Below are 26516 nucleotides of genomic sequence, written 5' to 3'. Positions count from 1 at the left end.
CTCAGTGGGACCCAACTGTTGGAAATTCCCTGTGTACTTTTACGGGGCACGAGAGTGTCATTTACAGCACAATCTGGTCTCCCCACATCCCCGGCTGCTTTGCTTCAGCCTCAGGTAAGTAATTGTGATTTCCCAGAAGCCTTATGGACGGGCTACTGTTTTGCCATTAGGTGGCGCTGTGTCCTCTAGATTCAGAGAAAATGAGAGCATGGACCCGTTTGGTATTCTTAGGATATTTGATTTTTTTTTTCTTCCAGAGTTTGGACATGCTGAGCATGTACTGAGCTACATCTACAGCCCTTAGGACCTTTCTTCTGTCTGTCTGTCTTCTTCCTTCCTTCCTTCTTTCCTTCCTTCCTTTGGCAAAAATTAGCAGAGAGCTGAGTCCCAGCTTGTGTTTCAATGAATATAGCCCTTTTACAATAAATGTTCAGGTTCTTTTGGTGTGGACAGATTTGTGGTTTATAATGTCACAACAGATTTTAAAATACATTTGAAAGAGGAGGTTTGCTTTTGTTTTTGTTTGTTTCAGAACACTATTAACCTATGAGATGCAGGTTAATTACCAGGCTTTTTAACAAGTAGGTCGAGTTTGGAGCTGAGATACATGGCTTGGTGAATGAAATTGTGTCCTTGGCTCACAGTTGGTTAACTAAAGCCATTTCAGTTAACCAGAGCACCCAGGGAAGATAGAAGAGAGACAGGTGGGCACGCTACAGCCCTCAGAGCCAAATGACTCAGGCAGGTTTTGTAAATAAAGTTTTATTGGAACATAGCCACATCAATTCATTTGTGTATCATCTGTGGCTGCTTCCATACAGTCCTAGCAAATAAAGTAGTTGTTACAAAGACCTGATAGCTCCCAAAGCCAAAATATTTGCTTCTGGCCTTTTATAGGAAGTATGTGTTGACCCCTGGAGCCTTGGGAGAGAGAGAATTAGAAGCTCTTCTGCACAGTGAGTTGTTTAGAGGAGAGAAAGCAGTAGCTAGAGAAGGAGGTGACGAGCTTCCAGCGTTGTCTATAACCCAGCCAGAGAGGCAGCAGCTGGTACAGCTAGTGTGCCTTTCGTGCCAGTACATTGTATCAGTGTCCCGAGCTGCCGAGTTATGATGTGGCTTCATAGAAGTAAAATCCACAGAGACCCTTTGTTCATGTCTTACATTGTAATCCTAAAAATTAAGAAATACCCACATTCCCTAAGTTCTTGGATTGTTGTTCAATTGAAGACAATTAAAAACCTTTAGGTAATTTTGTCCATTTAGATTATGTAATTTTTGAGATTCTAATAGTAAGTGATGGTAATACCTTTTTTGTTGTTGTTTTCAAGACAGGGTTTCTCTGTGTAGCCTTGGCTGTCCTGGAACTCACTCTGTAGACCAGACTGAACTGCCTCTGCCTCCTGAGTGAGTACTGGGATTAAAGGCGTGCACCACCATCACCCAGCTGAAATGATATCTATGTGTGAAAGTATCATTAATTTAAGAAATGCTTTATTCCTTGATAAAAATTACCAGTATTCTTTTCTGAAGCAAAGAGCAGCTTATAGAATGAGTCAGCTTATAGAATGAGTACTATTTTCTCTAAAATTTCTGAGCTTAAATCCTAGCTTTCTTGAAAGTCTGTTATTGAAATGAAATGTTTTCCAAAATATCAAGTTTTTTGGAATGTGTCTAGTGATACACTTTTTCTAGTTCCATTTTCTTTTCTCTTTTGAAGATCTAGTGTAATCTGACTTTCCTTTGGGCCTCCAGCTCACAAATAATGATACGGAGACTTATTATTAATTATGAAAGCTCAGTCTTAGCTTAGGCTTGTACTACTAGCTCTTATAACTTAAATTAACCCATATTTTTATTAATGTAGTTCTATTACATTAGGTAATGTAATGGCTTTTACCTCTCTCCCATTTTGTGTGTCCGACTTGTTCCACTTCTCGATGGTGTCTCCTACCTCCTCTTTCTCTGACCAGAAGTCCCACCTATACCTCCTGCCTAGCTATTGGCCACACAGTGTATGGATATCCCACAACATTTATGCCTTTTTGTCTAAATAAAAAGGAAAGGTTTTAACTTCAACATAGTAAAACTATATACAATAAGAACAATTATCAAGTAAGAAATACCTTCACAATGCCCAGTTCATTAGTATTTGGTAAGTTCAAAGAAAACTCTCCATTATCTATACTATCATGGTGAGTTCAAAGTTCTGTGCCTGATTTACTTTCTATCAAAACTGTGGAAAACTTTAACTATAACTACCTAATCTTCAACCCCATCAGAGACCTGAAAAGGATATAATATTACCTGATTTAACAGGAAGTGCAGAGCAAACAACCTCCAAAACTAAGAAATGGCAGAGACAGCTAGCTGCCTGGACAGTCACCCAAGGTTCCTCTGCAATGTTGGGCCATCCATCTTTGGCCTACAGGCCTAGAATATCTGACAGACTTTTCTGTGAAGCAGAAATTTTGAAGGACTATTCTACCTTGTCTTGGCAAAGTTTGGCAGTTGTCCTTTTTTGTGTGTCTTGCTTGTCCAGTTTGACAGCATTCTGTCAGCAGTTGAGGCAAGGGCAGTTTCTTTGCCCACTGGCTAACTTTGCCACAAATGCAAGCAAACTTCTTTATGGAGGTTCTTTGATGCTCATTATTCTTTTTTGAAGTAAATTGGTGCTACCAGATGCAAATGTGTCTCACTGTCATAAAAAAGCTTTATGTTATTATAGCATTTTAAATGCCATATTCTGTAGGTCTTTGAAGTATGTGAAGACCATCTACCTATTTAAAATATATATGTATATGTTTGACCTTGAAAACATACTTAACATGACTGTAAGATTGATTGTTATAGATGATTAACTACTAACCTGTATTTCTTTATTATTCTAAATAGCTTTTAAGGACTAGAAATTTACAGTACACTGTTAAATGAGGAGCATAGGTACAATACCTTAAACAAGAGTAGAAACATATATACAGTGTAACAAAAGTGATCTTAAATTTGTATCAATATATAAAAATCCATATTAATGTTAAATATTTGAGACTAGTAGTTGCTTTTTAGTTCCAAAGTACACTCAGCAATCAACCCTTTTTATCCCGTTTCTATACTATATTCCACCTTTTTCCCTTCAGAAAGAGATCCCTGAATCTAATCTCCTTTGTTCAGCCTTTTTTTCCTGATCATGACCAATAACAACTTATAACCAACCCCCCAAACCATGACAAACATCCATAACCCACCCAATGATCAAAACAATCCACCCCACCTCTTGGGAATGTGGTCGTCATGTTCTCTAGACTACTTCCTGTTGTCTGGGAATGACAGCATCTTTAGGGGACCTTGAGAAAATTGGGATAATGGTCAATCCTGGGAGAACTAGCTGTATTCTTTTTTGTTTAGTCTTTGTGTGATGGGTAAATGTAGAGGTTATCTGAAGTCTTGCCTGGAGTAGTCTGTGAGGCTGGACCATTTCAGCTAGCAGCTTTGAAGTTGTTCTGGACACAACAGAGGCCTTCTGAGAGGCTGAATCACCTGGGCTACTTGTCTTTATCAGTGTCTGGTACTTTTTTTTTTCTGAAAACACATAAATTTTTAAAGGTAACATATATGTCTGCATTAACACAGTATGGAATGTGCAGTGTGCACAAGTCACTTAAAGATGATTTTCTGTTTTATGTTTGAGCAGGTAAAAGGCATCTGTTAACTTTCTGTTTGTTTGGACTGTATAACCAAACCTCTCTCCATGCCATATGAAGGGATGACATGTAATAATAAGTCATGAGGATTCTGTACCAACAAGACATGTCTCATCCAGTATCAGAGCTGTTCCCATAGTAGGAGCAGTACATATGTCACCGGTCTTTCTTGGTTTCTTTTTTCATGTCTGTAGTCAAGATTTTCAGGAGGTCTCCTCCAGTCAAATCTGGTCTTTATTAATTTTGAAGAGAACCATAACTTTTTGTTTCCTGTGGAAACAAAGACATAACCTCTCCCCCAACGCAACATATTTTTTGACTTCCAATTTGAAGTTAAGACATTCTTAAAATATATAGGTTGATTTAATTCAGCAATTTCCATAATCCAGTGTTTCTCAGCAGTTATTGATTTTTTTTAAACAGCTCTTTTTAAAAAAGATTTATTTATTATGTATGCAGTGTTCTGCCTGCATGTATGTCTACACACCAAAAGAGGGCACTAGATCTCATTATAGATGGTTATGAGCTACCATGTGGTTGCTGGATATTGAACTCAGGACCTCTGAAAGAGCATCCAGTGTTCTTAACCTCCGAGCCATCTCTCCAACCTGGCTATTGATTTTTGCATATTAGCATTTAAAAAATTCAAAGTCAACAAAACGCCATATAGGATCCAGCCACTCAATGTATTTTTCATCTTTCTGTGACTTATTTTTTTTGTATTGCTTTATTCTTTAAAGATTTTATTATTTTTAAACTATTTTTTCTATGACTGTCTATACTCATTTTTCCTTTCTTTAGCGTCTAAACACATTTTAAAAAATACTGTACCTTTTTAGAGGCTTTCTGTGTCTGGACTTGGCTTTACTAGGTGCCTTCAGTGTTTTCTGACCACATGAGATAAATCTTAACTGCCATGCCAGCGTGTGACTCAGCTTAGCGCATGGTGCTGGTATGTGGTGCTAGCAGTTAGCTCCAGCCCGCAGGCAATAGCCAGTAGTTGCACATCTGTATGCGAGCACTTGCCCACCTGAGAGACTGCAGGACTAGGAAGCTGTATCTCGCTCCTTGTCCAGAACTTTTCTTAGCTTTCTCAGGACCTATATTTGGATATTCAAGCCTCCACATTAAACGCCATTTGTAACCAGATTTTTCTTTGGGCCGCTAGCCAGCTCCCAAATAATGACACGGAGACTTCTTATTAATTATGAAATTTTGGCCATTAGCTTAGACTTATCCCACTATCTCTTATAACTTAAATTAACCCACTTGTATTAATGTGTGTTCTATCACATGGCATTACCTCTCTTCCATCTCGTACCTCTTGTTTTCCTTCCCATGTCTCCACGTCTCCGCCTTTCTCCTCTCTTTCTGCCCAGAAGTTCCACTTACACCTCTGCCTAGCTATTGGACATTCAGCTCTTTAACCAATCACAATAGATCTTCACACAGTGTACACGTATTCTACAACAATCTAGAGATTGACCAGGGCATCATACTTACTAGGCAAGCAGTCTGCCATTAGGCTAGAGCCCCAGCTATTTTTTTTTTTTTAATACAGGTTTATGTAAGCCTGGCTGGACCCTGAACTCCTGCTCCTCCTTCTTCCAATGCCAGGTTCTGTGTGGTGCTGAGGATCAAACCCAGGGTTTCCTGTATGCAGACGAGCACTGTTTCAATAGAGCAGTGCACTCAGCTCTTCAGTTTTCTCTAGAGCTAAGTGTGGTTTTTCATCTCCCTGTGGAGATGCTCGTGAGGCGTGGCGTATATACTGAGTAAATGGTGGCAGTAGTAGTGCACTTAATTTGAAATTAAAATATAAAGCCATGTATATAGCTTGATTTCATCATATTTAAAGCTTTTAATTTAATGTAAATATTGTAGGTTTCATGCTTGCTGTGAAACAAATCTGTAAGCTTATTCTAATGGTTCAATTCTAACAGTTCATTCTAATGGTTAGAGTTTTTCCATTTTGTATTTTTACCATTGCTGAGAAGTCCTAACATAGAGGGAGTTAAAACTCTTGTAAGGATGTACATTGAATTGAAATTGGTATAGCTCCCTCTAAAGAAGGACCACCTTGGCTTTATGTCCTCTGGTTTCTGAGGGATCGTTTCAAACCCTGAATGAATTAGGGATACAAACTATACCTACCTCAAAACGAACTGAAGGATGCCTCCCTTCCATTGAAACTGGGAATTCTAATTTTTAATGTTTAAAATATAAATTAAATTTAACAATCGTAATTTTTTATATATGGAAAATGTTAAGTAAAAATTCTGAATTAGTGGTAAGTTTTTAAAGATTCCTTTTACCTTACTATTTATGTAAATTTGTTTATTGTTATTATTTAAAGTTCTAAAACGGCCTTTATTTTTCCCCTTCACGCTCACACGCGCGTGCTCACGCACTAGATTTAAGCCCACTCTACCACTGAGTTATACCTTCAGCCCATTCTTTCAAATGAGTTCATCCCATTTCTACTTTTTGTGGTTTTGGGGATTGAACGGATACAGGTGCATTTATTTAACATCTGTGTCACAATTATGTGAATTAGCCCGTTATTTGAGCTGAGTCACCTTTACCTCCTCCTTTTCATTGGCCTTTGTGTAGTCTGGTATATGTAATACTGACTGTGGGTATTGTGGGTGGAATAGTCAGTGTTTGATACTGAAGAGTCAAAAAAAATGTCTAATCACAGCTAACCATACATTGTAAATGAGTAGTATATAAAAAGCATTTTAAATCAACAGACTGACCATTTGACTACCTATATAATTAACTACCCTCCTCTGTTATGTTAGAAATAGAAGTAGTGATCATACAGGCCAAGATTTCTTTTGGTTTAAGTTTTTTGTTTTAAAAGGGTCCAAGCAGCCAGGCAGTGGTGGTGCACACCTTTAGAACCAGCACTCAGGAGGCAGAGGCAGGCAGATCTCTGAGTCCTAGACCAACATGGTCTACAGAGTGAGCTCTAGGATGGTCAGGATTACACAGAGAAACTCTTTCTTGAAAGGCAGATGATAATGTATTTGCTGCCATGGGTGCGATGTCTGGGACTAGATCTGGCTTTGTAGGCAGAGCTGGATTTAGGGCTCTTTCTTCTGTTCTAGAGTTGGCTCCAGCATCAGGTGATGGAAGACAGTAACTTCAGCCCCTGCATTAATTCTGACTTCCACCCATGCGATTCCTCTTAGACACGTAAGAAGGTTTTACTTTCTGTCATGGGTGCTAATGGGTCTGTGTAGATGTTCCCTAGTGAGTCACTGTACCTGGGGAAAGGGGATGTGATGTTTGGATTCATCTAGAGCCAGCCTCAGTTCTTGTAGTTGAGAGTAGGAAATAGAAGGTGATGCCCAGAGTCTGTGTGAGGAGGGTGGAGCGAGTCTTGGCTAGGTGAGAGTAGGTAGATCTATTATAGGAGCCAGTATTCATTCAGATGACTATACACTTGAGGCTTAACATAAATCAGTGGGATTTGATGAATTAAAGTAAGTACTGGACTTGTAATCTGTAAAATATGTTCCTTAAAACAAAGAATTTTTTAAAACCTTTCCTGTGAAGTTGGATACAGTAAAGCTATTGTAGAACACATTTGAAAGTTGATTTACCAAAAATGTTTGCCATTCTTGTAAATTATTCCTTCATGCTAATTTTCAGTCATTAGCCTGCTAAATAAAGTTGAGAAGACTTAGGCTGGGCGGTGGTGGCGCACGCCTTTAATCCCAGCACTCTGGAGGCAGAGCCAGGTGGATCTCTGTGAGTTTGAGGCCAGCCTGGTCGACAGAGAGAGATCCAGGACAGGCACCAAAACTACACAGAGAAACCCTGTCTCGAAAAAACAAAAAACAACAACAAAAAACCAAACCAAAACAACAACAACAACAAAAACTTTTGAGAAGACTTAAAATTATCAAAAGGCTTTATGGTATGAGAAACAGGCATGGTAATAAAACTCTTGATGTACCTTAGTCAGAGCAGTCAGGCCAAGTGCTAAACAGATTTTCTTTGTGTATGTGTGTGTGTGTGTGACAGAGAGAGAGACAGAGACAGAGAGAGAGACAGAGACAGAGAGACAGAGACAGAGAGAGAGACAGAGACAGACAGAGAGACAGAGACAGAAAGAGACAGAGAGAGAGAGACAGAGAGAGACAGAGACAGAGAGAGACAGAGACAGAGAGAGAGACAGAGACAGAGAGACAGAGACAGAGAGAGAGAGACAGAGAGACAGAGAGAGAGAGAGACAGACAGACAGAGACAGAGAGACAGAGAGAGAGAGAGAGAGAGATTTATTTTGGGGTCATCAAAGTCTCACTATTTAGCCCGGACTGGCCTTCAGCTTGCACTCTGCCTCCTCAGCCTCCTTAGTGTTGGGACTACATGGGTGTGCCACCACATGTGACTACTTGTCTTGGTTTTATATATTTCCCGCAGCATCCATGCGTTCTCTTCTAACTAAATGCCTTTTGTGGCTGAACACTAAAATTCTTGATTATTATTATGCAAGATGAGTGAGTCTTATTTACTAGAATTTAAAAAACATTTGCGGGTTCATTCTGATTTCTGAGACATTGTCAGCTGCTAGTTCAGTGACTGCCCACTGCTGCTGGGCACTGGAGAATCAGTGATGAAGATGGAGCTCCTCTGCCCAACTGGAGCCCACCTTAGTAAGAAAACAGCTCTGAAAAAAGGGAAGAAGAAGAAGAAAAAAGAGGAGAAGAAGAAGAAAAAGGAGAAGAGAAGAAGAGGAGGAGGAGGAGGAGGAGGAGGAGGAGGAGGAGAAGAAGAAGAAGAAGAAGAAGAAGAAGAAGAAGAAGAAGAAGAAGAAGAAGAAGAAGAAGAAGAAGAAGAAGAGGAAGAAGAAGAAGAGGAAGATGATAAATGGTGTGACATTCCTTTGAAGGAGTTAGTAGCAAGGACTCTGGAGCCTGGCTGCTTGGCATCCAGTCCTCTTCTCCTCTTCTTCCCTGTCACGTGGCTGTCTTTGGCCGTGCTCTTTAACCTGTGTCTCTCTGTTACTTCTAAAACATTGGTGGTGGTAGTGAATATATCGGGAGGTCGTTATGGTGACTCAGCTAGTGTGCATCAGGCTTAGAGACACTGTCTGGATGCAGGGGAAGGACCCTGGGAATGAGACCTCATTTGATGATGTGAGTGAGCACTCAGCTTCTGGAACTAGAGTGACTGACTCCCGAGGTTGGCAGGCCTGGTGAGGGATGCTTCCCTGAGGAAATAGTGTCTGAGCCCCTCCCTCATGAACACGTGAGAGTGAGGGGACATGGAATGTGTGGTGACAGGGTTGCCTGAAGAGCATCCGACTAGCCTTTGTTGTATCCATGCTGCCACTGAATGAACAGCCAGTGCCCATCTGAGAGCGGTCTCTAAAGTGGCTGGCTCTAGATTTTTGAGTGTGCGGTTATGTAACAACACACACTAGCCTAGTGATTCCACACCTGCTGTCACCACGTCATCCGGGCAGCTTCAACAGCAGCCGAGTACCGAGCCTTCCTAGTCCTGCTGAATCAGAATGCCCTTGGGGAGGAGTGAGTTTGGGGTGTTCTGTAGCTGAATCCAGTGATTAGGCTGATTTGGGAAGCGCTTCCTAGGCTTGGAACAGCTCTGTTGGAACTGCTGGATTAATGGTGTATTTCTGTTGATGTAATGGGAGCTGCCATACTGGGGTTCATAGACACATCTCCATCTGCATTTTAAAAGCCTACAGAGTAGCTTCAGTGCTGAGTTGAGAGAGAACATCTTTGCTCTGAGACCCTTACTTACTTTCCTTTTTGTCTGTGAGTTGTACTATGGTCTTAAACAGTTTGCTTTGTCATCCGGCTCACGATAAAGCCCTGCTCATAAAACAAAGCAAAATCTCTCATAAAAATCATCTCTATCACAAAGCTTATGACAGTGAAACCCAAGGGAATTTTTTCTTTCCTTTTTTTTCTTCTGAGACAAGGTTTCTCTGTAGAGGCCTGACTGTCCAGCTGTCCTGAAACTCACTCTGTAGACCATGCTGGCCTCAAACTCACAGAGATCCACCTGCCTCTGTCTCCCAAGTGCTGGGATTAAAGGCTTCAGCCATCACTGCCCAGCTTAAAATACTATTTTTTAGTGGGAGGGCAAATGCTTACATCAACAGTTCTCAACCTGTAGATCGTGACCTTTTTGGGGGTTGCATGTCAGATATCCTGTATATCATATATTTATATTACAGTTCATAAGAGCAAAATTACAGTTATGAAGTAGCAATGAAATAATTTTATGGTTGGGGGTCACCACAAGATAAGGAACTGTATTAAAGGGTCTTAGCACTAGGAAGGTTGAGAACCACTGGCTTACATGATAAACAATCATGATTTATTTTTATATCTAATTCTGTGGCACACAAATAGATCATTCAAGTGTCTAAAATAACATATTTTAAGATAGTTCATAAAATTATAGCATTTAGGGTATTCCAAGAATTTAGTCATCTTGGGGTTTGGGAGATGGCTTAGTGGGTAAGAGCATGAGGACATGAGTTCGAATCCCTAGCACTCATGTAAAAAACCAGGAGTGCCTGAGTGTGGCCATGACCCCAGCCTTGGGGAGACAAGGGGACCCTGAGAGTTCATGTCAGCCAACCTAGCAGAAATAGCAAGCATCTGGTTCAGGGAGAGACATTGTCTTACAGAATTCAGTCACAGGGAAGAAGGAAGACACCTGCTATCCTGCTCTGTTCTCCACATGGGTGTGCACTGGGCTGTGCACCTGCAAACTAATGTGCATGCACCACACACACACACACACACACACACACACACACACACACACGCACACACACACACACCCCACATGGCAGGTGTGGGGAGGGGTTTGTTACCTTCAAAGTTGTAGAGTATTTGTAAAAATAGAAATTTGTTGTCATTAGCTGTTAATACCCAAAGGGAAGAATTTGGGGAGCACCAGATCTAGGCTTGTCTCCCATAGCAGAGCTCTCTCAGGACATTATGTTGTCGTGTGATTCTTGATGGTTATATTAACACAGAATCCATGTTTATAAACTGTGGGACTGAGAGGAAGAATATTTGTGCTATTTCTATAAAGAGGATTCATGTGAAGTAAACTTTCTTTTGAACCATGAAAACTAAATTATTGTTATTACAGACTCCGTATAATTGCATAAGTCATAGCCAGGCCTGAGTGTGGGTTCCAGCTGGTTGTTAGATAAGCCTCATTCTACTTTAAGAAAAAGTCATATTACATCTGACAGGCATCTGGTGTTTCAATTAAATTCATTTATTTGGGGCCCAAAGTGCTCTTTTGGTGTTCAGTTCACCTCGTGCCACATGTTGAGCCTCCCCACACTTCCTGCTGTGTGGGCTTCACCTTGGTACAGATGGCACTTCCTCTTCTGCTGTGTCTGCTGTCAGTGCAGGCCTGCAGTTTGTGAGACGCTGGGCGTTCAGGTGGGCCTCTGGCCCCACCCTAACTTCCTCATAAATGCCTGGATGACAGCGAACGGCCAACAGCCTGGAGATACCGTCTTAAAAAGCCAAACAGTCAGAAAACCAGTGTACGTCCTGGTGGCTGGAAGAGCTGGGCATGTCATTGCACCGGTCGGCTAGAAGGTCCCTTTCTCACCCAGAAACAGTGACGAGGGCAGAGTGTCAACTATAGACAGCTGTCAAAGAAGTAGGACCCTGACATCTACAGTAAGGGCGGTCAGCCTCCTTAACTGCAGAGAGAGTGACCTAAAACCAGGGCCTTTAACAGGAAATGCTACCTGACTGTGGTATCAGAGAAGTAGAGGAGCCGTTTACACAGGCTTTGGTGGTGTTCAGTCTTACACACATAGAGGGCGCTGTGTAGCCTTACGTCTGCAGTTTGAGTTTTCATAGCACACCTTTGTAAGCAGCACCAGTATAAAGAGGTAGAATTGTACCAGAGGACCCTTACTTTCTGCTGTCCCCAGGATGACCATATTTACCTCTTTTCTTTTCTTTTTTACCTTTGAGGTAGGGTTTCTTTGTGTACCTCTGGCTATCCTGGAACTTGCTTTGTAGACCAGGCTGACCTCAATCAAACTCACAGAGATCTGCCTGCCTCTGCCTCCCCAGTGTTGGGATTGAAGGTGTGCACCCGCCTGGCCATATTTGCCTTCTAATGACAGGTATTACTGAATGTACACACCCATGCCCACTTTCCCTGTGCTAAAGTCACTTCTTCACATCCTACTCTGCACTCATGGTCATGTGCTGGTGCTTGAAATTAACTCACACACTTAGGGAATACAAGCCCATTGGACTTCAGATGGTGGTTTATTCACGCTAAAGCGACTTTATGGTTTCCAACCCAGTGTTAGAAAGTTTGGAGAAGTTAGTGAGCATCACTTGGCATTCAGTAGAAGCCTCAGGCTGAATCAAATGTTTTCCTCTGGGACTGGACTTTTCTAGAGGCAGAAATTTAGGGAGAATACTATTTGCTCTCTCCATAGTGCTGTCTGTGTCTCTTCACCTACAAGTGATAGAACTAGATCTGCCCCAGGTCTCTGAGATGTGCTGAAGGCGTAGCTCAGTATGGGAGTGATGCCCAGACCACCCACTTTGTATTTCTGCTTCATAGCCCAACTTTCTCCATGTGGTGAGAAGCTTCCAGACGATGTGCTTGGTCAGTTCGGTTTTAAGAGAGGAGATTTTGAAAAACTTGTAAAATAAAATTACGTGTTTGTGGTCAGACCAAAGAGAGGGCAGGGGCAGGGGGAGCTGATTTTTTTTTTCTCCCATAGTTTTTTTTTTTTTAAAAAAAAAAGCAAAACAACTAAACACTCACCTTTGACTGCCAACTAAGGTCCAGGTCCTTCTGGAGCCGTAGGTCATTTCCGTGTCCCTGGTGTGGAGGGCATGTGCTGTCCTTGGAAGAAAGGTGTGGCTGAAGACCAGACACTGACAGCCATGTCAGTACTGTAGGCACTGAGGGCTGGGAGAGACCCAAGAGATCGTTGAATCTGGCTCTTTGGAATCCTGAAACAAATTCTACTGGCTGGTGGTAAACTGGAGAGAGTGATTATTTTTAGGCCCATTGAAGATATTTGAAGCTCTCACATGTACCAGAACTATTCCCATTTGGTACATTCAAATTCATTCTTTCATCCCTGCCATTCTTAGATCCCAAAATATTACTTATTTTCATCCACCAAAGTGACTATGCATTTAAACAGTGCCAACCTTATTTTAATAATGCAAAATATAATAATTTGGGGGCTTGTTTTTCCGAGGAGAAAATTTTTCCTCTAGCTGCTCCATTAAAATGTAGCACATATAAAAACCTGAAGGAGCTGGAGGCATGGTTCAGTACATTGTGTACTTCTCATGCTTGAGGCCCTGAGCTCGCTCTCTAGTACCAACACAGACACAAACAGATACTCTTAAGGTAAAATCTTCTCCATTTCGGCATCTCATTGTGAGAGTCAGATTTTCCTCTTTGATGTAAAAGCACTACCATGGTATTACTCTAAATACTCTATATTTATGGCTCTACACTGTAGTTCTTATGCATTGTGATGGTTTTCAAACATGTCCAGGTGCAGGATCCTGACTGTGGCATATTTCCACTTGACTTGCCATGAGCTCGCTCTTGTGCTGAGCACCCAGGTGGGGTGCGGAGATTGACCAAGTCTTCCCTTTCTATCAGGTGATCAGACTCTGAGAATTTGGGATGTGAAGACCGCAGGAGTCCGAATTGTGATACCAGCACATCAGACAGAGATTCTGAGCTGTGACTGGTGTAAATACAATGAGGTACAGCGTGGCTCCCCACAGAGCGCTCCTCTGAATGTTAGCATGCCCCTTCATCTGTCTTGTTGATGTGGGTGATGTTTAAATTCAGTCCCTGTCACTTGTAGTGAATGAGTGGCTGGCCTGCATTAGCATTAATTGGACCTAAGTGCTCCTAAAACTGGCAAAGTAAGGAATAGATAGTCTTAAAAGTTCAACAGTGCAGCCTTTCCTGTGTCTTTTGGAAAACTGCTTTCCAGTTGATGTGAAGTGTATGTGTGATTGCTCTTAACCCTGCTCCTCCATGGTTTGCCCTGACTTTTTTTCTTCACATGTCTGGTCAGGCTGCTGAACTGTTTATAATACAATTTTCAATTTGACAGTCCACCAGTTTTTAGGATTTTGTTTTTTCTTCCTTTTTAAGCCAGACGGTTTTCATGCTTCTGTAAGATGATGATGCCCATGTGAAACTTTTTGTAAAGCTTCAGTTAAAATATCTGAGTGTAAGAATTAAAAGTAGGAATATAGGAATGGATTAAATGTGTTAGTATACTATCTATATGCCTCAAGAGGCTTTTTGGTTGAAAACTAAAAATACCTACCTTGTTTTCTCTTCCCTAGCTTTGAATTAACTTGTGAAAACTAAAAGAATGCCACACTGGCAGAATTCTTTAGATAAAAAGAAAGAAAATATGTATATTCAATAGAAGTATTTAGGCTTAAAAAAACAAACAAAACTTAAACACTTTGCTTTTTCAAACAACTCTGAGTCGCCTCCCCCCACCATGTGTTTGTTTGTGGGGGCACATGCGTGGTGTGTGTGTGTGTGTGTGTGTGTGTGTGTGTGTGTGTGTGTGTGTGTGTTTACTGAGGATTGGACTCAGGATCTGTTCGTGCTTGCTAGACAGACGTTCTATCACTGAGCCACATTGCCAGCCCAGCGTCTTGCCTTTTAATGCCTGGTAAGACCTCAGCGCGTGTTTAAACCTCTTAAAGAGAAAGACTGATTTGTCACAAATGTTTTAATCCCTCATGTATCTATTACTGCTTGAAAAGATAAGTTAGAAAATCTACACCACTCTTTGATACTTTGCCTCTTTCTCTTGTGTATGGTGTTCTGTCTTATACATTAAACGTATTTAGTGCCTTTCCTCTCAAGTTCTATATTTTTGCTTTTGCTCTGAAATGACTATTTTGGTTCCTTTCTATGCTTGTTGTTTAACTTTAAAAAATAGATCCTGGGTCTATATTTAACTTCAAAAGTGTGTTACTGTTTTGAATGGGAATGCCTTAGAACTGTTTAATTGCAAAGATGTCATAGTTGTGTTTTGTTTCTGAATTGTTTTTAGAACTTGGTGGTGACAGGAGCAGTCGACTGTAGCTTGAGAGGCTGGGACTTAAGGAACGTGCGACAACCTGTGTTTGAACTTCTTGGTCACACGTATGCTATTAGGAGAGTGAAAGTAAGTTTTTATTTGTTACCACAGACTGAAACATAAGCCTCAGTATAATCGGTGACGCTGTATAAAGTACTTGGGGTGAAGTTTATAGTGCTGACGATCAAGCCTGGGGCATTGCATAGGCTGGGCGGGTGCTCTACTACTGAGCTACAGCCACGGCTCTTAGTATTCTGAGACAGATAGGGTCTCAGTGTGTAGGCCGGGTGACTTCCCAATCATAGTCCTCCTGCCTCAGCCTCCAAATTGCTGGTATTTTTGATTCTTTCTTATGTGTGCTTTTATTAGCCAATTAATGATGATATTAGAAGCTAAAATCAGGTTATACATTTGAATAAGCTGGGATGATGTAATTTTTCATAATGTTGTATTATCCAATTGACTACTTCTTTTAACATTATTTTTAGCTGTAGTAGTTTATATTTAGGGTTTATATGTTCATAATTGCCTATTCATTGAGAGTATGTGTTTGATGATAGGAGAGATGCTAATTTTTTCTCTGACATGATGATGTATATAAAAGCTCACAAATGAGGGGTGTAGAAACTTTCCAGTCTGTGCACAGAAGACAAGCTAACTCTTTGCTGCCGCCCCAGTAGGTATGCCCCTCCATTGTAAGGGAACGTAACTCAGTGCCGTAGCTCCCAGTCAGGTGATTCTGCTGTGTTACTGGCATCTCCTTCCTGATTATCAAATTTTTACACCAAGAGCTACAAAAAGTACTTGACATTTTTTCAATATGATAGTCGTGCATTATCCCTATTTTAAATATTCCAAATTATCAAGTTAATATTTTAAATTATGTTAGCCAATATAGTACATGGTAACATTTTACTTTCGTTAGTTTTTAAATTTTTTTATCTATTCTCTGAGAATTCCATTCATGCATTCAGAGTATTTTGGTCATATCTACTCTTCCTCCAACTTTACCAAGACACCTGGCACATCTCCTTCCCAACTTCATGTCCTTTCCCCTTTTTCTTTCTTTCTTAATAACCCACTGAGCCCAGTTGGAGCTGCCTCTTGTACACGGGTATAGGCCATCCAGTGGAGCCTGGGCATCCTACCAGAGAAAACTGACTCTCTCCGCTCAGCAGCCATTAACTGACACTAGCTCTCAGTTAGAGATGGGCCTCATGAGGCCTCTGCCATCTGAGCTGGCGGGTTCTCTGTCCTGGTCTTGGGCATGTCTTCTGAAGGCAGCCGCCGCTGCATGACTCCATGAGTACCACAGCTGTCGTGGAGAGGACGTCGTTTGACAGCAGGCTTCCCCAGCCCCAGCTCCGACAGTCTTGCCGTCTTTCTTCTGTGTTCTCTGAACTGTGGTAGAAGGGGCTGAGGAGACAGAGCTCCCCCTGTTTGGGCTGAGCAATGCATAGTCACGTGTTCTCTGCACTTGGGTTGTCAGTTTCCGTGATAACCACCATCTACCGCAAAAATAAAAGGAAGCTTTCTTATGTTTTTAATAATGCTCTTAGATGGACAAGTTTTACTAGTAGAAAGATTTTTTTTCTGTGTTTCAGGTTTTTTCTGAGACCGAATTAAGGTAATGCCAACTGTGTAAAATACTGTCTAGGTGTAGTTATGGGGGTTGGACTGGGACTCAGTTGGTAGAGTGCTTGCTTAGTATAGAGCCCGGGGATCGACCCCCATTACCACATAAACCTGGGCATGAAGGTACGTGTCTGTAATCCCAGCCCTTGGGAGGGAGAAGCAGGAGGATCATGAGTTAAGATGATCCTCTACTTCTTAACAAGCTGGAGGCTTGGCCTAGGCTGCCTGAGCTCCCCCTCCACCAGTGCAGCTGTGTAAGTGTGTGCAGCGGTTAAAATCAGTTAAAGCCTGTGGTTAAGCTCCGTGGCAGAGTACTTCCTCAGAGTGCATGAGGCCCTTCAATCCCTAGGAGCACACACTATACATAAGTCAAAGCAAACACCCACGAGATACAATTGCAATGACAGTCAGTTGGTTGTTTATCATCTATGCGGATGATGCCACTTCAAACACCGGTGTTGTTTCAGGACAGGAGTTACTTAGGGAAATGGACGGAACCCACAGTTTCATGGTGGCAAGGCGGGTGACTTGAACTCCCTGGGGTTGGTCTGGGGTTATGGGGCCTGCAAAGCAGCTTGCTCATATCGCCTGGTGACAGGTAAACCAGCTCACAGTCCCCACATCTATGCCTGTAGCTCAAAATTAGACAGTGAGCCCCCATGTCCAAAAGATCACATAACCTCTCCAAAAGTCCCACCAACTAGGCACCAGCTCTTCAAATGCAGGAGTCTGTCAGGGACTTTTCCCATTTAAACTGCGACACTGGACTTAAAATTAACACTTTTATCCTTGGTATCATTTTTCATGAGCTATGAGATATAAATAACATTGAATTATTTTAAAATTTATATTTAACATTTAAGTGATTATTTTGCTGAGAGTGTATGAACATCAAGTGTATTCATATAATGGACAAATTCTGGAGTTGTCTATCTATATACTACCATACACTTCAATTCCCTATATTGATAGAGTCATGTTTAGGTAGCTAGTAAGAACTTGTATTTATTTATTTTTTTCAAAATAACAGCACTTAGGAGTACACGTTACAAATTATCTCTATGGAACTTGAAGGATTTTCTTTGGAGAATGTAAAATAAAAGTTTTGCTCTAAATGAATACTCAGAAGGTCAAAGTGAGTATGTGCAGCCCAGGAAGGCACAATTTGAAGTGACACTCCTGGGTATGTCCCGGTTGGTTGTGCTTATGGCGTGTCTGTTGCTGCAGCAGCCTGTGACCACACCTGACTCTTTTCTCCTGCAGTTCTCGCCGTTCCATGCGACAGTGCTGGCCTCCTGTTCCTATGACTTCACTGTAAGGTACCGAGACTTTAAATACATTCTGTGTGCAACATCAAGTAGCATTTGTGTCTGTGCAAACCTCGTGTGCCTTCTCTGCCTTTTCCTCCTGACTGGTCACTCTGTACTACGTCCTCTCTTCCTGTGTGCTCTAAAGTCAGTCTTGGTCTGTGTGAGGATCTAAGCATTGAGCTTACACTGGCCTTGTTGTGTTAACCCCCCAGAGCTCCTCCCCCTTCCTTCTCAGTCAGTGTTTGATCTGGCAGGATTTCTATGACAGTCTTCGTGTAGTGTGTCTTTCCGATAGAACAGATTGAGGCGGTGCCAGGAGAGAAAGTACACGCCTCTAACTTGCTTGTCTGGATGGAGCCCATGTAAGAATGCAAATGGGCCGGAAAGGTGGCTCAGCAATTTAGAGCACTGGCTGCTCTTCTAGAGGACCCAGGTTCAATTCCCAGTACCTACATGACAATGCACACCTGTCTGTAACTCCACACAGATATATATGCAAGAGAAACAACATGAACATAAAATAAAAATAAATTACATATATTTTAAAAAAGAATGCAGACAAACTGGGGAATAGATTCACATTATAGCCAGGTTGGGGGCGGGTGTTGTTTATTGGTCTTGCCCCATGTCACAGGTCTACCTGTGAACTCCATGTGCAGCTGAGGATGACATTGTACTCCTGATCCTCTTACTCCTGCCTCCCTAATGCTGGGATTGAAGGCATGAGCCACCACACCCAGCCACATTTTGTTTTTAAATGTTGTATATAAAGTAGTAAGGCATGATTACAGAGTTTTTAGTTTGTAGTGATACTGGAGTTTTTAGAAAACAGCATCAGTGGACAGGAGGAAAACTTGTCGCCTGCTTGCCATCAACCCCAATCATTTCCAGACTGAAACTGTGGATCTGTCGGTCACCCGCTGACAGAGTTGTGTATGTGGGTCTTAAAGTCCATTAACTTACTGATAATCGAGTCTGCAAGAGTGAATGAGCTAAGTGGAGATGAGTGTGTGGGAGGCTGAGCTTTCAGTGTGGGAGGACACTGCTTTCAGTGTGGGAGGACACTGCTTTCAGTGTGGGAGGACACTGCTTTCAGTGTGGGAGGACACTGCTTTCAGTGTGGGAGGACACTGCTTTCGGTGTGGGAGGACACTGCTTTCGGTGTGGGAGGACACTGCTTTCGGTGTGGGAGGACACTGCTTTCGGTGTGGGAGGACACTGCTTTCGGTGTGGGAGGACACTGCTTTCGGTGTGGGAGGACACTGCTTTCAGTGTGGGAGGACACTGCTTTCGGTGTGGGAGGACACTGCTTTCGGTGTGGGAGGACACTGCTTTCGGTGTGGGAGGACACTGCTTTCGGTGTGGGAGGACACTGCTTTCGGTGGAGTTAACGTTGGTAGGAAGCAGGGTGCGTTCCACTGGAAGTAGGAGGAGACTCCAGAGCAGTAGATCACAGAAGCTGCTTGGAAAGGATCGCCAAGTGTGTCTGGTGTCTCAGCCTGGCTGGGCAGGATGCAGAGGAGACTCAGAATCTTCTCTGTCACATCTTGTCACTGGTGTGACTCTAGGGATTTCCAGATGAGGATCTTGACTTTGGATTTCCAAAGTTTTCTGTGTCTGAAACTGATCGCCTTCACCAACTGAGGTTGCATATTGATCTTTTGATGATCTTGTTGCTAGTCTTGTAGAGCAGTTAGCATGGTGGGTGTTATGTTGAAACTATGATGTAGAGTTATTTTAGTATGTAGCATGCAAGTTTGTGTTATATTTAAGTATGTGTACGTCATATCTAACAGGAGCTTTAAGTCTTTTACTTGTATGGTAGATCATGTCTCAGTAGGTCATAAAAGTTATAAAAACTAATATGTAATCTCAGGTCGTAGACTACCTGGTGCTTTAAAAATTGTTACTACATTTATTTATATGCATGTGGGGGACACATGTTTGGAAATTAGAAGACAACTTGGGGTTCCTGGGAAGACCCAGGGATCACGCTCAGATCAGGTCATAGGCTTGGGTGCACGAGCCTTCACCTGCTGAGCCGTCTCAGCAGCCCCGTCACAGTAAACTATGTAATGAAGTTGAAGTTGAGTCAGAACTTCAGACTTTATAAAAAATGCTCCATAAAGATATGCCTTGTCTTAGGCTGGTTCTGCTTACGATTTTTATTTTATTGTTGTATGAAAGCAGTGTGTCTTCAGCAGAAACTGTACTTTGCATTTTAGCTCTTTCTGGACTAGCAGTATGGTCCAATACTCTCTTTAAAAAAATTTTAAAAATACAATTTTAGTAGCAAATATTTTTCTTTTTAATTAAGATTTTCTTAAATTAAAATATAATTACATCATTTTATCCCTTCCCTTTCTTCTCTCTAACCTTTCCCATGTCACTGTCACATTTTCTCTCAAATTGATGACCTCTTTTCTTTGATTATTACTGCTACATGTATGTAAATGCATAGACATATACATACAGTCTGTTTACTGTGACTTGTGAGGATATAACTTTAGGGCTGATCACTTTGCCGATCTTCTCTTTCAATGCTGGTCAGCAGTAGAGAGCCAGAGCCCCTGTGACCCTGTGACCTCCTGGAGGAGCAGACACAACAGCGCGTTGTGACCTTAGGAGGTTAGGTGGATTCAGAATGTTAAACACATTTTCACCTTACCGTATTTGCAGTTTGTGATGAGTTTGCCAGGATATAACCTCGTTGTGATGCAATCTCTTTACATTGATGTTTCTAAGTTTCACTCAAGACATACTAAGTCCAAAGTGCTTCCTAGAGGGGCTGGTGGGACGGCTCAGCAGGGGGAGCCTGCCACCCAGCCTGATGCCCGGAGCGCTTTCTCTGGGACCTGTATGGTGGAAGGAGAGAACCAACTCCTGTAAGTTGTCCTTTGACTTCTTCATATAAGCCGTCCCCAACAAAGAATGACTTGTAATAAAAATTAAAAATGGTTTATAGTGCATTCTTTATTATCATCGGAGATTTCAGCGTATTACTTGTTTCCTATTAGACTCTCCGTTAGGCTAATTCTTTACCCTGCTAAGCCAGATTGCTGTGCTAGCAATACATAAGCATGGTTTGAGATTTAAGTGCTTGTCTTTTATTTCATACCAAGTATATCAGCCATTTCATAAACAAAATCAGCAAGTTAAGTTTGTGGTGTGTATGACAACCTAAAAAAGCCATCCAGTGATGATTTTTTATTAGAAAGATCAACATGCTGGCTTCTGTGTTGTAGCAAATGTGTGTCAAGTAGTTACATTTTCATAGTTAAGCTAAAATGGTCGTTCTAGCCTCAGAGTTAACACTTTAGATTCTTGATATTTTCATAGATATTCTAACCTTTAAAATATTTCTTTATGTGGCCTTCAGTAGTAATAAATCAAACCAAAACTTAATTTTTTTAAGATATATATTTTGGCAAGAAAAATACGGTAAGAATTTAATGCTGTTAATATCAAACTGTGTGTACTCATGTTCCACATGATGTCTCTCTTAACCTAGCAGTATCAATGTTTGAGTCCTTTACAGTTACACAATTGTATAGATGTTGTGAATGAAAACAGTCCCCACAGGCAAGTATGTTTAAATACTTGGTCCCCAGCTGGTGGAACTGTTTGGCAAGAACTAAGAGGTGTGGCCTTGTTGGAGGAGATGTGTCACTGGGGACAGGCTTTGGGGTTTCAAAACCCTGCAGCATTTCCGGTTAGCTCATTGTTTTCTGTTTGTGGATCAGGAGGTTAGCGCTCGGCTCCTGCTCTAGCACCATGCCTACCTGCCTAATGCCATGCTTCTGGCCAGGATGGTCATGTCCTCCAGCCCTCTGGAATTGTAGGCCCCCAACTGAATGCTTGCTTTTATAAGTTACCTTGGTTAAGTTAGCCCAGCAATAGAAAAGTAACTAAGACAGATGTGTGTAGCCTTAAAAGTCACAGGTATTTATATGTCTGCTATTATCTATCAGGCATTGTAATCGACAGATTGAAGTATGTGGCCGAGGAAATGTATAGTTATTTACAACTTTTATTTTGTTTTTAACTTTTCTTGTTGCTGTGATGAAATACCTGACAAGATACAACCACAGGGAAGAAAGGTGTCTTTTGCTTTACAGTTAGAGGAAGTACAGTCAGCATAGCAGCAGCAAAGTGGGCCAACGGTTCACATTGTGTCTACCAACAGTCAGGAAGCCGAGGAAGGACAGGAAGTTCCTGGAGCTAAGAAACCTTAAGGCCTGCCCTAGCACCCCACTTGTTCCAGCTGCTCTAGCGAGGTCCCACTTCAAGGCCCATCCCAGCTGGGGTTCAAGTGTTCAGAGACATGAACCTATAGAGGACAGTTTACATTCAAGCTATGGCAGAGAATGATTAAAAAAAAAGGGGGGGATTGGAGAGGAGAAGCAGGCTTCAGCCTGCCAGTTTTGTTGGTATAGTAAGAGATACGTAGTCACAGATACAGATGGAGAATAATTGAAGACATCGTCGTAGAATCATTAGGGATGGCATGTACTGGAGTGTCCTCATAATGGAGGCAGGCCGTCTACTAGCCATATAAACTTGAGCAAGTTACAGGAAACTTTGTGGCCTAGATTCCCATCTATAAAATAGAGATGGTGGAACATAACAGCATGGGTTGTTGTGATGACCCAGGAACTGACATACACAGATGATGACACACTAGGTGCTACCTAAGTGTCCTGCTGTCATCAGCCTTACTGGCGGAACTGGTGGTCTTGGGGCCCCCTGTCTCTTTGAACTTAAGGCCCATCTCAACTCTGTCTTCAAGGGTGAAGTAGTCACTTATTGTAGAGAAGAAAAACGGTCCACACTTGGCCTGCTGATGCTCTCTCCCCTTGGAGTTGGGAGAGAAGTAAAGCCGGGTGGGGGGGGGTGGGGAGGTGGGGTAGGGGATAGGAAGTCGCAGAGAGCCAGTCTCGTCCCTCCACCCCCTTACTCTTTGGAGAAATTAGCGAACACGCTCTGGGCTAGACATCTCTGATGCGTGGCTATTGGACCTTCGAGTCAGTTGACTTGAGATGAAAGGCTGCCTCCTCCATTTGCTAGTCATGGATTAAAGGAAATGATACCTCCTTTGTAGGAATGTTGGGAGGATTGGATGAGGGAGTACCCAAAATGTTCTTGGCACATTAGTGTCTACAAAATAGCAGATGTTCTAAATTAGATGCAAATAATAATGATAAGTTTCCTACTTTAAAATGTAAGAACCTCAGGCAGACTAGAGGTGTTAATCATTCATGCTTTACCTAGTATTGCATTAATAAGATAGTTATATAGCTCAAAGCCACTGAGGAGCCACATGAGTAGGACTTTGATTGCACTGTGAAGGGTAGAAGTGAACCCAGCGGAATCGTGCAGGGGAACCAGAATGGGTCGTCATGCAACAGTGAGTAGGTACAGCATTTTACTCAGATCCACAGCTATGGGGCCACTTCTGGGTTCATACTATTTGAGTTTGTTCTCTAAATTACTATATATTATGTACAGTTTGGTTAAAGAACCTCTATGGAGACAACATGATATAATAGAAATAGAGAGTTTACAATCCTAGAGTTTTCTATCACCAAATATATTTTATATGTATATATAAACTGTATACATTCTCTATACTTAGTTATATAGTTATACTTAGTTGCTAATATTTATTATATAGTTAATATTTATTTGGTAGACTTAAACTATATACTCAGTTATTTAATGTGTAACTTTATTTAATTGAGTTATATCTTTTATGCTCCATCTCCCCCAGCCTTTATGTCCTCCATAATGTTTTTATGACATTTAAGTATCTTTAAATAGAAGCTGTACACATTGTATCTGGCACATACTAGACATCCAATAAACCTGAGTTTTCTTTTTTAAATTTTGTACTTACGTAGTACCATTTCACTATAAATGTATATTCTAATATTTATGATTACATGTATAAAATTTATAAAAGCTAATGAAATCACAGACACTCAAGACACAATGCCTGAATTTTTAAATGATGTAGCAAAAACATTACACACACACACACACACACACACACCCCACTATGTAGAGAAAGGACGCTAAGCAAATAGGGTTAACTTTTAATAGTTGGTGAACTGGATGGATATATGGCATTCATTATATCAGTCTTTGCATTTTTGGGTAGATTGGTAATTCTCAAAAACACTGAAGGAAAAGTAAAATATTTACTCATGCTAAATATGGTACTAAAATGTTTCTTACTGGTGCCTTTTAATAGTATGACATGATATTTAATTTGGAGTAAGATAAGGATCGGTTATTTTACTGCATAGCAGGAAAATGATCTTTAATTGGATTGTACTGACTTAGAACCTGGACAAAATGCATTACCCACCCAATCCCTTTTATCGTTGTCACATTCACTCATGGGCTCTCCCTGTCTCTCACCAGTGTCAGCTCTGCTGTGGCTGACGGCCTTCTTGATCCTTGTGTTTATTAGCAGAGATTTCCAAGGCAGATGCTTCTCTCGTTCCCCCTTCCCCTAAAAAAAAGGTCAGCCAATGTAAACAGACAGTATAGCTGACTATGTACTCTGTCTCACAAGGCGTTCCTTTCCGCCTTACCTAGCCCCTTCCCCACAAAAAAAGGTCAGAGGAAGCAAACAGCTAAGGAATGGGCCGAGTTGCAGCTTCTGATGACTGTCTTTTAAGACAGTTTCTGATTCCTCTACGGTTTTCCTCACCTGGCTAATGGTATGATGTTAATTGTTAACCTTTGCAAGTCCTGTGACTGAGTTAATAAAATGATCAAAGATGTGTCTAAATGCTACACCTTCGAGATATGCTAAACATAAAGACCTCTGTCAGCCAAGCACATTTCCCCATGTTGCAGCACAGTTTGATAGACTTCTCTGATAGAAGTAGGGTATCTCAAGGTAGTTGTCTTCGGCTTTCTTTTTAAAAAGGATACCTGGTCCCATATTTGTTTAATTCTTGCAAGGACACTTTAGTATTAAATGCATTTTGTGTTAACAGAACATATTGTTTGATTCCAGGATAGGATCTGTGTATTTTATTGTTTATCTCTAGCAATTGGGATATGCTAAATAAATGTTTACAAATGTAAGTGAATTTAAATTAGGTGGAAAATTATGACAACTTTGGTCACTCTGATTATAAAAGCTCACAAACATGATTTCACTTTAGTTATGTTTGAAGTAGTCATTAAAAAATGGAATTTAATGCACAGCATTAAACATTCCCTGTTTGAATGGGAAAATGTTTTGAAGGAGAAATGGGGCTGTTTTGTCGTGTTCAAGTTAGAGCTGCTTTGATGAGAGGTAGAGCAGCCCCAAACCCTTGGGGTAGTTACACTGGTGTCCCCATCAATACATTGGAGTCGAATGCAGGGATTTTTTAACTAAAAAGTAATATGTGATATATGCTAAGTTGCTATTTATTTCCCATATGACATGTACAAATCCTGTGTCAGTTATTGCCATATTGGAAAGTTCTTTTCATGAGGTGAACTGTAACTTGGTAAATTAAATGCTAAGTAAAAAAATTAAAGTAATTTCCTATAAAATGAGAGAACATACATTAGTTAAGAAGAATTTGTAAGCTTGGCAGTGGTGGCGCACACCTTTAATCCCAGCACTCGGGAGGCAGATGCAGGCGGATCTCTATGAGTTCAAGGCCAGCCTGGTCTACAGAGCGAGATCCAGGACAGGTACCAAAACTATACAGAGAAACCCTGTCTCAGAAAAAACAAAAACAAAAACAACAACAACAACAAAAAACTTGTGAGACTTTTGGTTTTAAGTACTGTGCTTTTTAAGTACAGAATGTTTTTCGAATTCTTTAATAAAATGCTTCTCTTTAAGAGTCACCCAAGTGCATGTCTAATCCACAGCTAATGTAAGCACATGAATAGATGGGGAGGCAGGGAGGGATTAAGCCCTGGCGTGGAGCAGTGTGAGGCGCTGCTCTGAACTCTGAATTGTGCTGATTAGTTCCAATGGAAAGTTTTTGGATCTTGACAGCTACTTTGCATTTAATTTTTAAGAGTTCTGTTGTGTCGTTTCAATAAGGCACTGAAATAAACTTGGTTGGGTATGTTTTCTCTAAGGATATGTTGCCTTGTCTCATTCTATAGAAGGAAGTAAATGACGTACCTGAAAATGAAGAAAAGGTTGAGTATATGATTTAGAAAGATAAAGTCAAAAGTAAGGAAGAGAAGAATTGAGAGTGATTGCCTCTGAAGCGAGGGGGGAAGGGCTACACGGGAGACTGCTGCTCCATCGGGGACCTCATCTGTGCATTGCAGTTTCTAAGAGGTGTGGAGGTGGTTGAGCAGGCAGCCTTGCTTGGTCTTTCCTCCTGCTCACTATTTGCACAGGAGTGAGCCTGTTTACTCAGATCAACTGGGTTCTACACGTCAGCTGGTCATAGTTTAATATGCTCTGAGAACTCAGGGCTAAATAATTCACCCTGACTGAGGTCTGTACTGAAACCCCAGTCTAGAATATGGATTCAACTTAATGGGGTGAACTATAAAGAGACTGTGTGCACTAGTTATTACCTGTTTTCATCTGACATTCAGCAGTTTCTGTCTTTCTATTATGTAGGCATGTGTGTGCCTGCATGTACACATGTGTGTAAACCAGAAACCCCTTACAGTTAGTGGGAGGGGGGAATGCTTCTTGAGACCAGAGCACAGCAGGAACTGAGGCTACTTTACTCTGAATATCTGCTGCTGCTGCTG

At 41.4% G+C, this 26516-nt stretch overlaps 1 protein-coding gene across 1 annotated transcript in view; it reads left to right on the top strand.

The window, feature by feature from the left end:
- Pex7 (peroxisomal biogenesis factor 7) overlaps window positions 1-26516 on the top strand; it is a 65778-nt gene that overhangs the window by 18129 nt on the left and 21133 nt on the right. Inside the window, exons 5-8 of the mRNA XM_052751135.1 lie at window positions 6-114; window positions 13374-13480; window positions 14806-14919; window positions 17731-17786. Coding sequence (XP_052607095.1) covers window positions 6-114; window positions 13374-13480; window positions 14806-14919; window positions 17731-17786 — 386 coding nt within the window. The remainder of the gene's footprint in view (window positions 1-5; window positions 115-13373; window positions 13481-14805; window positions 14920-17730; window positions 17787-26516) is intronic.

Source organism: Peromyscus californicus, unplaced genomic scaffold, assembly GCF_007827085.1.
Source record: "Peromyscus californicus insignis strain IS unplaced genomic scaffold, ASM782708v3 Scaffold_22__1_contigs__length_63687245, whole genome shotgun sequence".
Taxonomy (NCBI): Eukaryota; Metazoa; Chordata; class Mammalia; order Rodentia; family Cricetidae; genus Peromyscus; species Peromyscus californicus.
The sequence above is the reverse complement of the archived record's forward strand: the minus strand, read 5'-3'. Positions and strand labels throughout refer to the sequence as shown.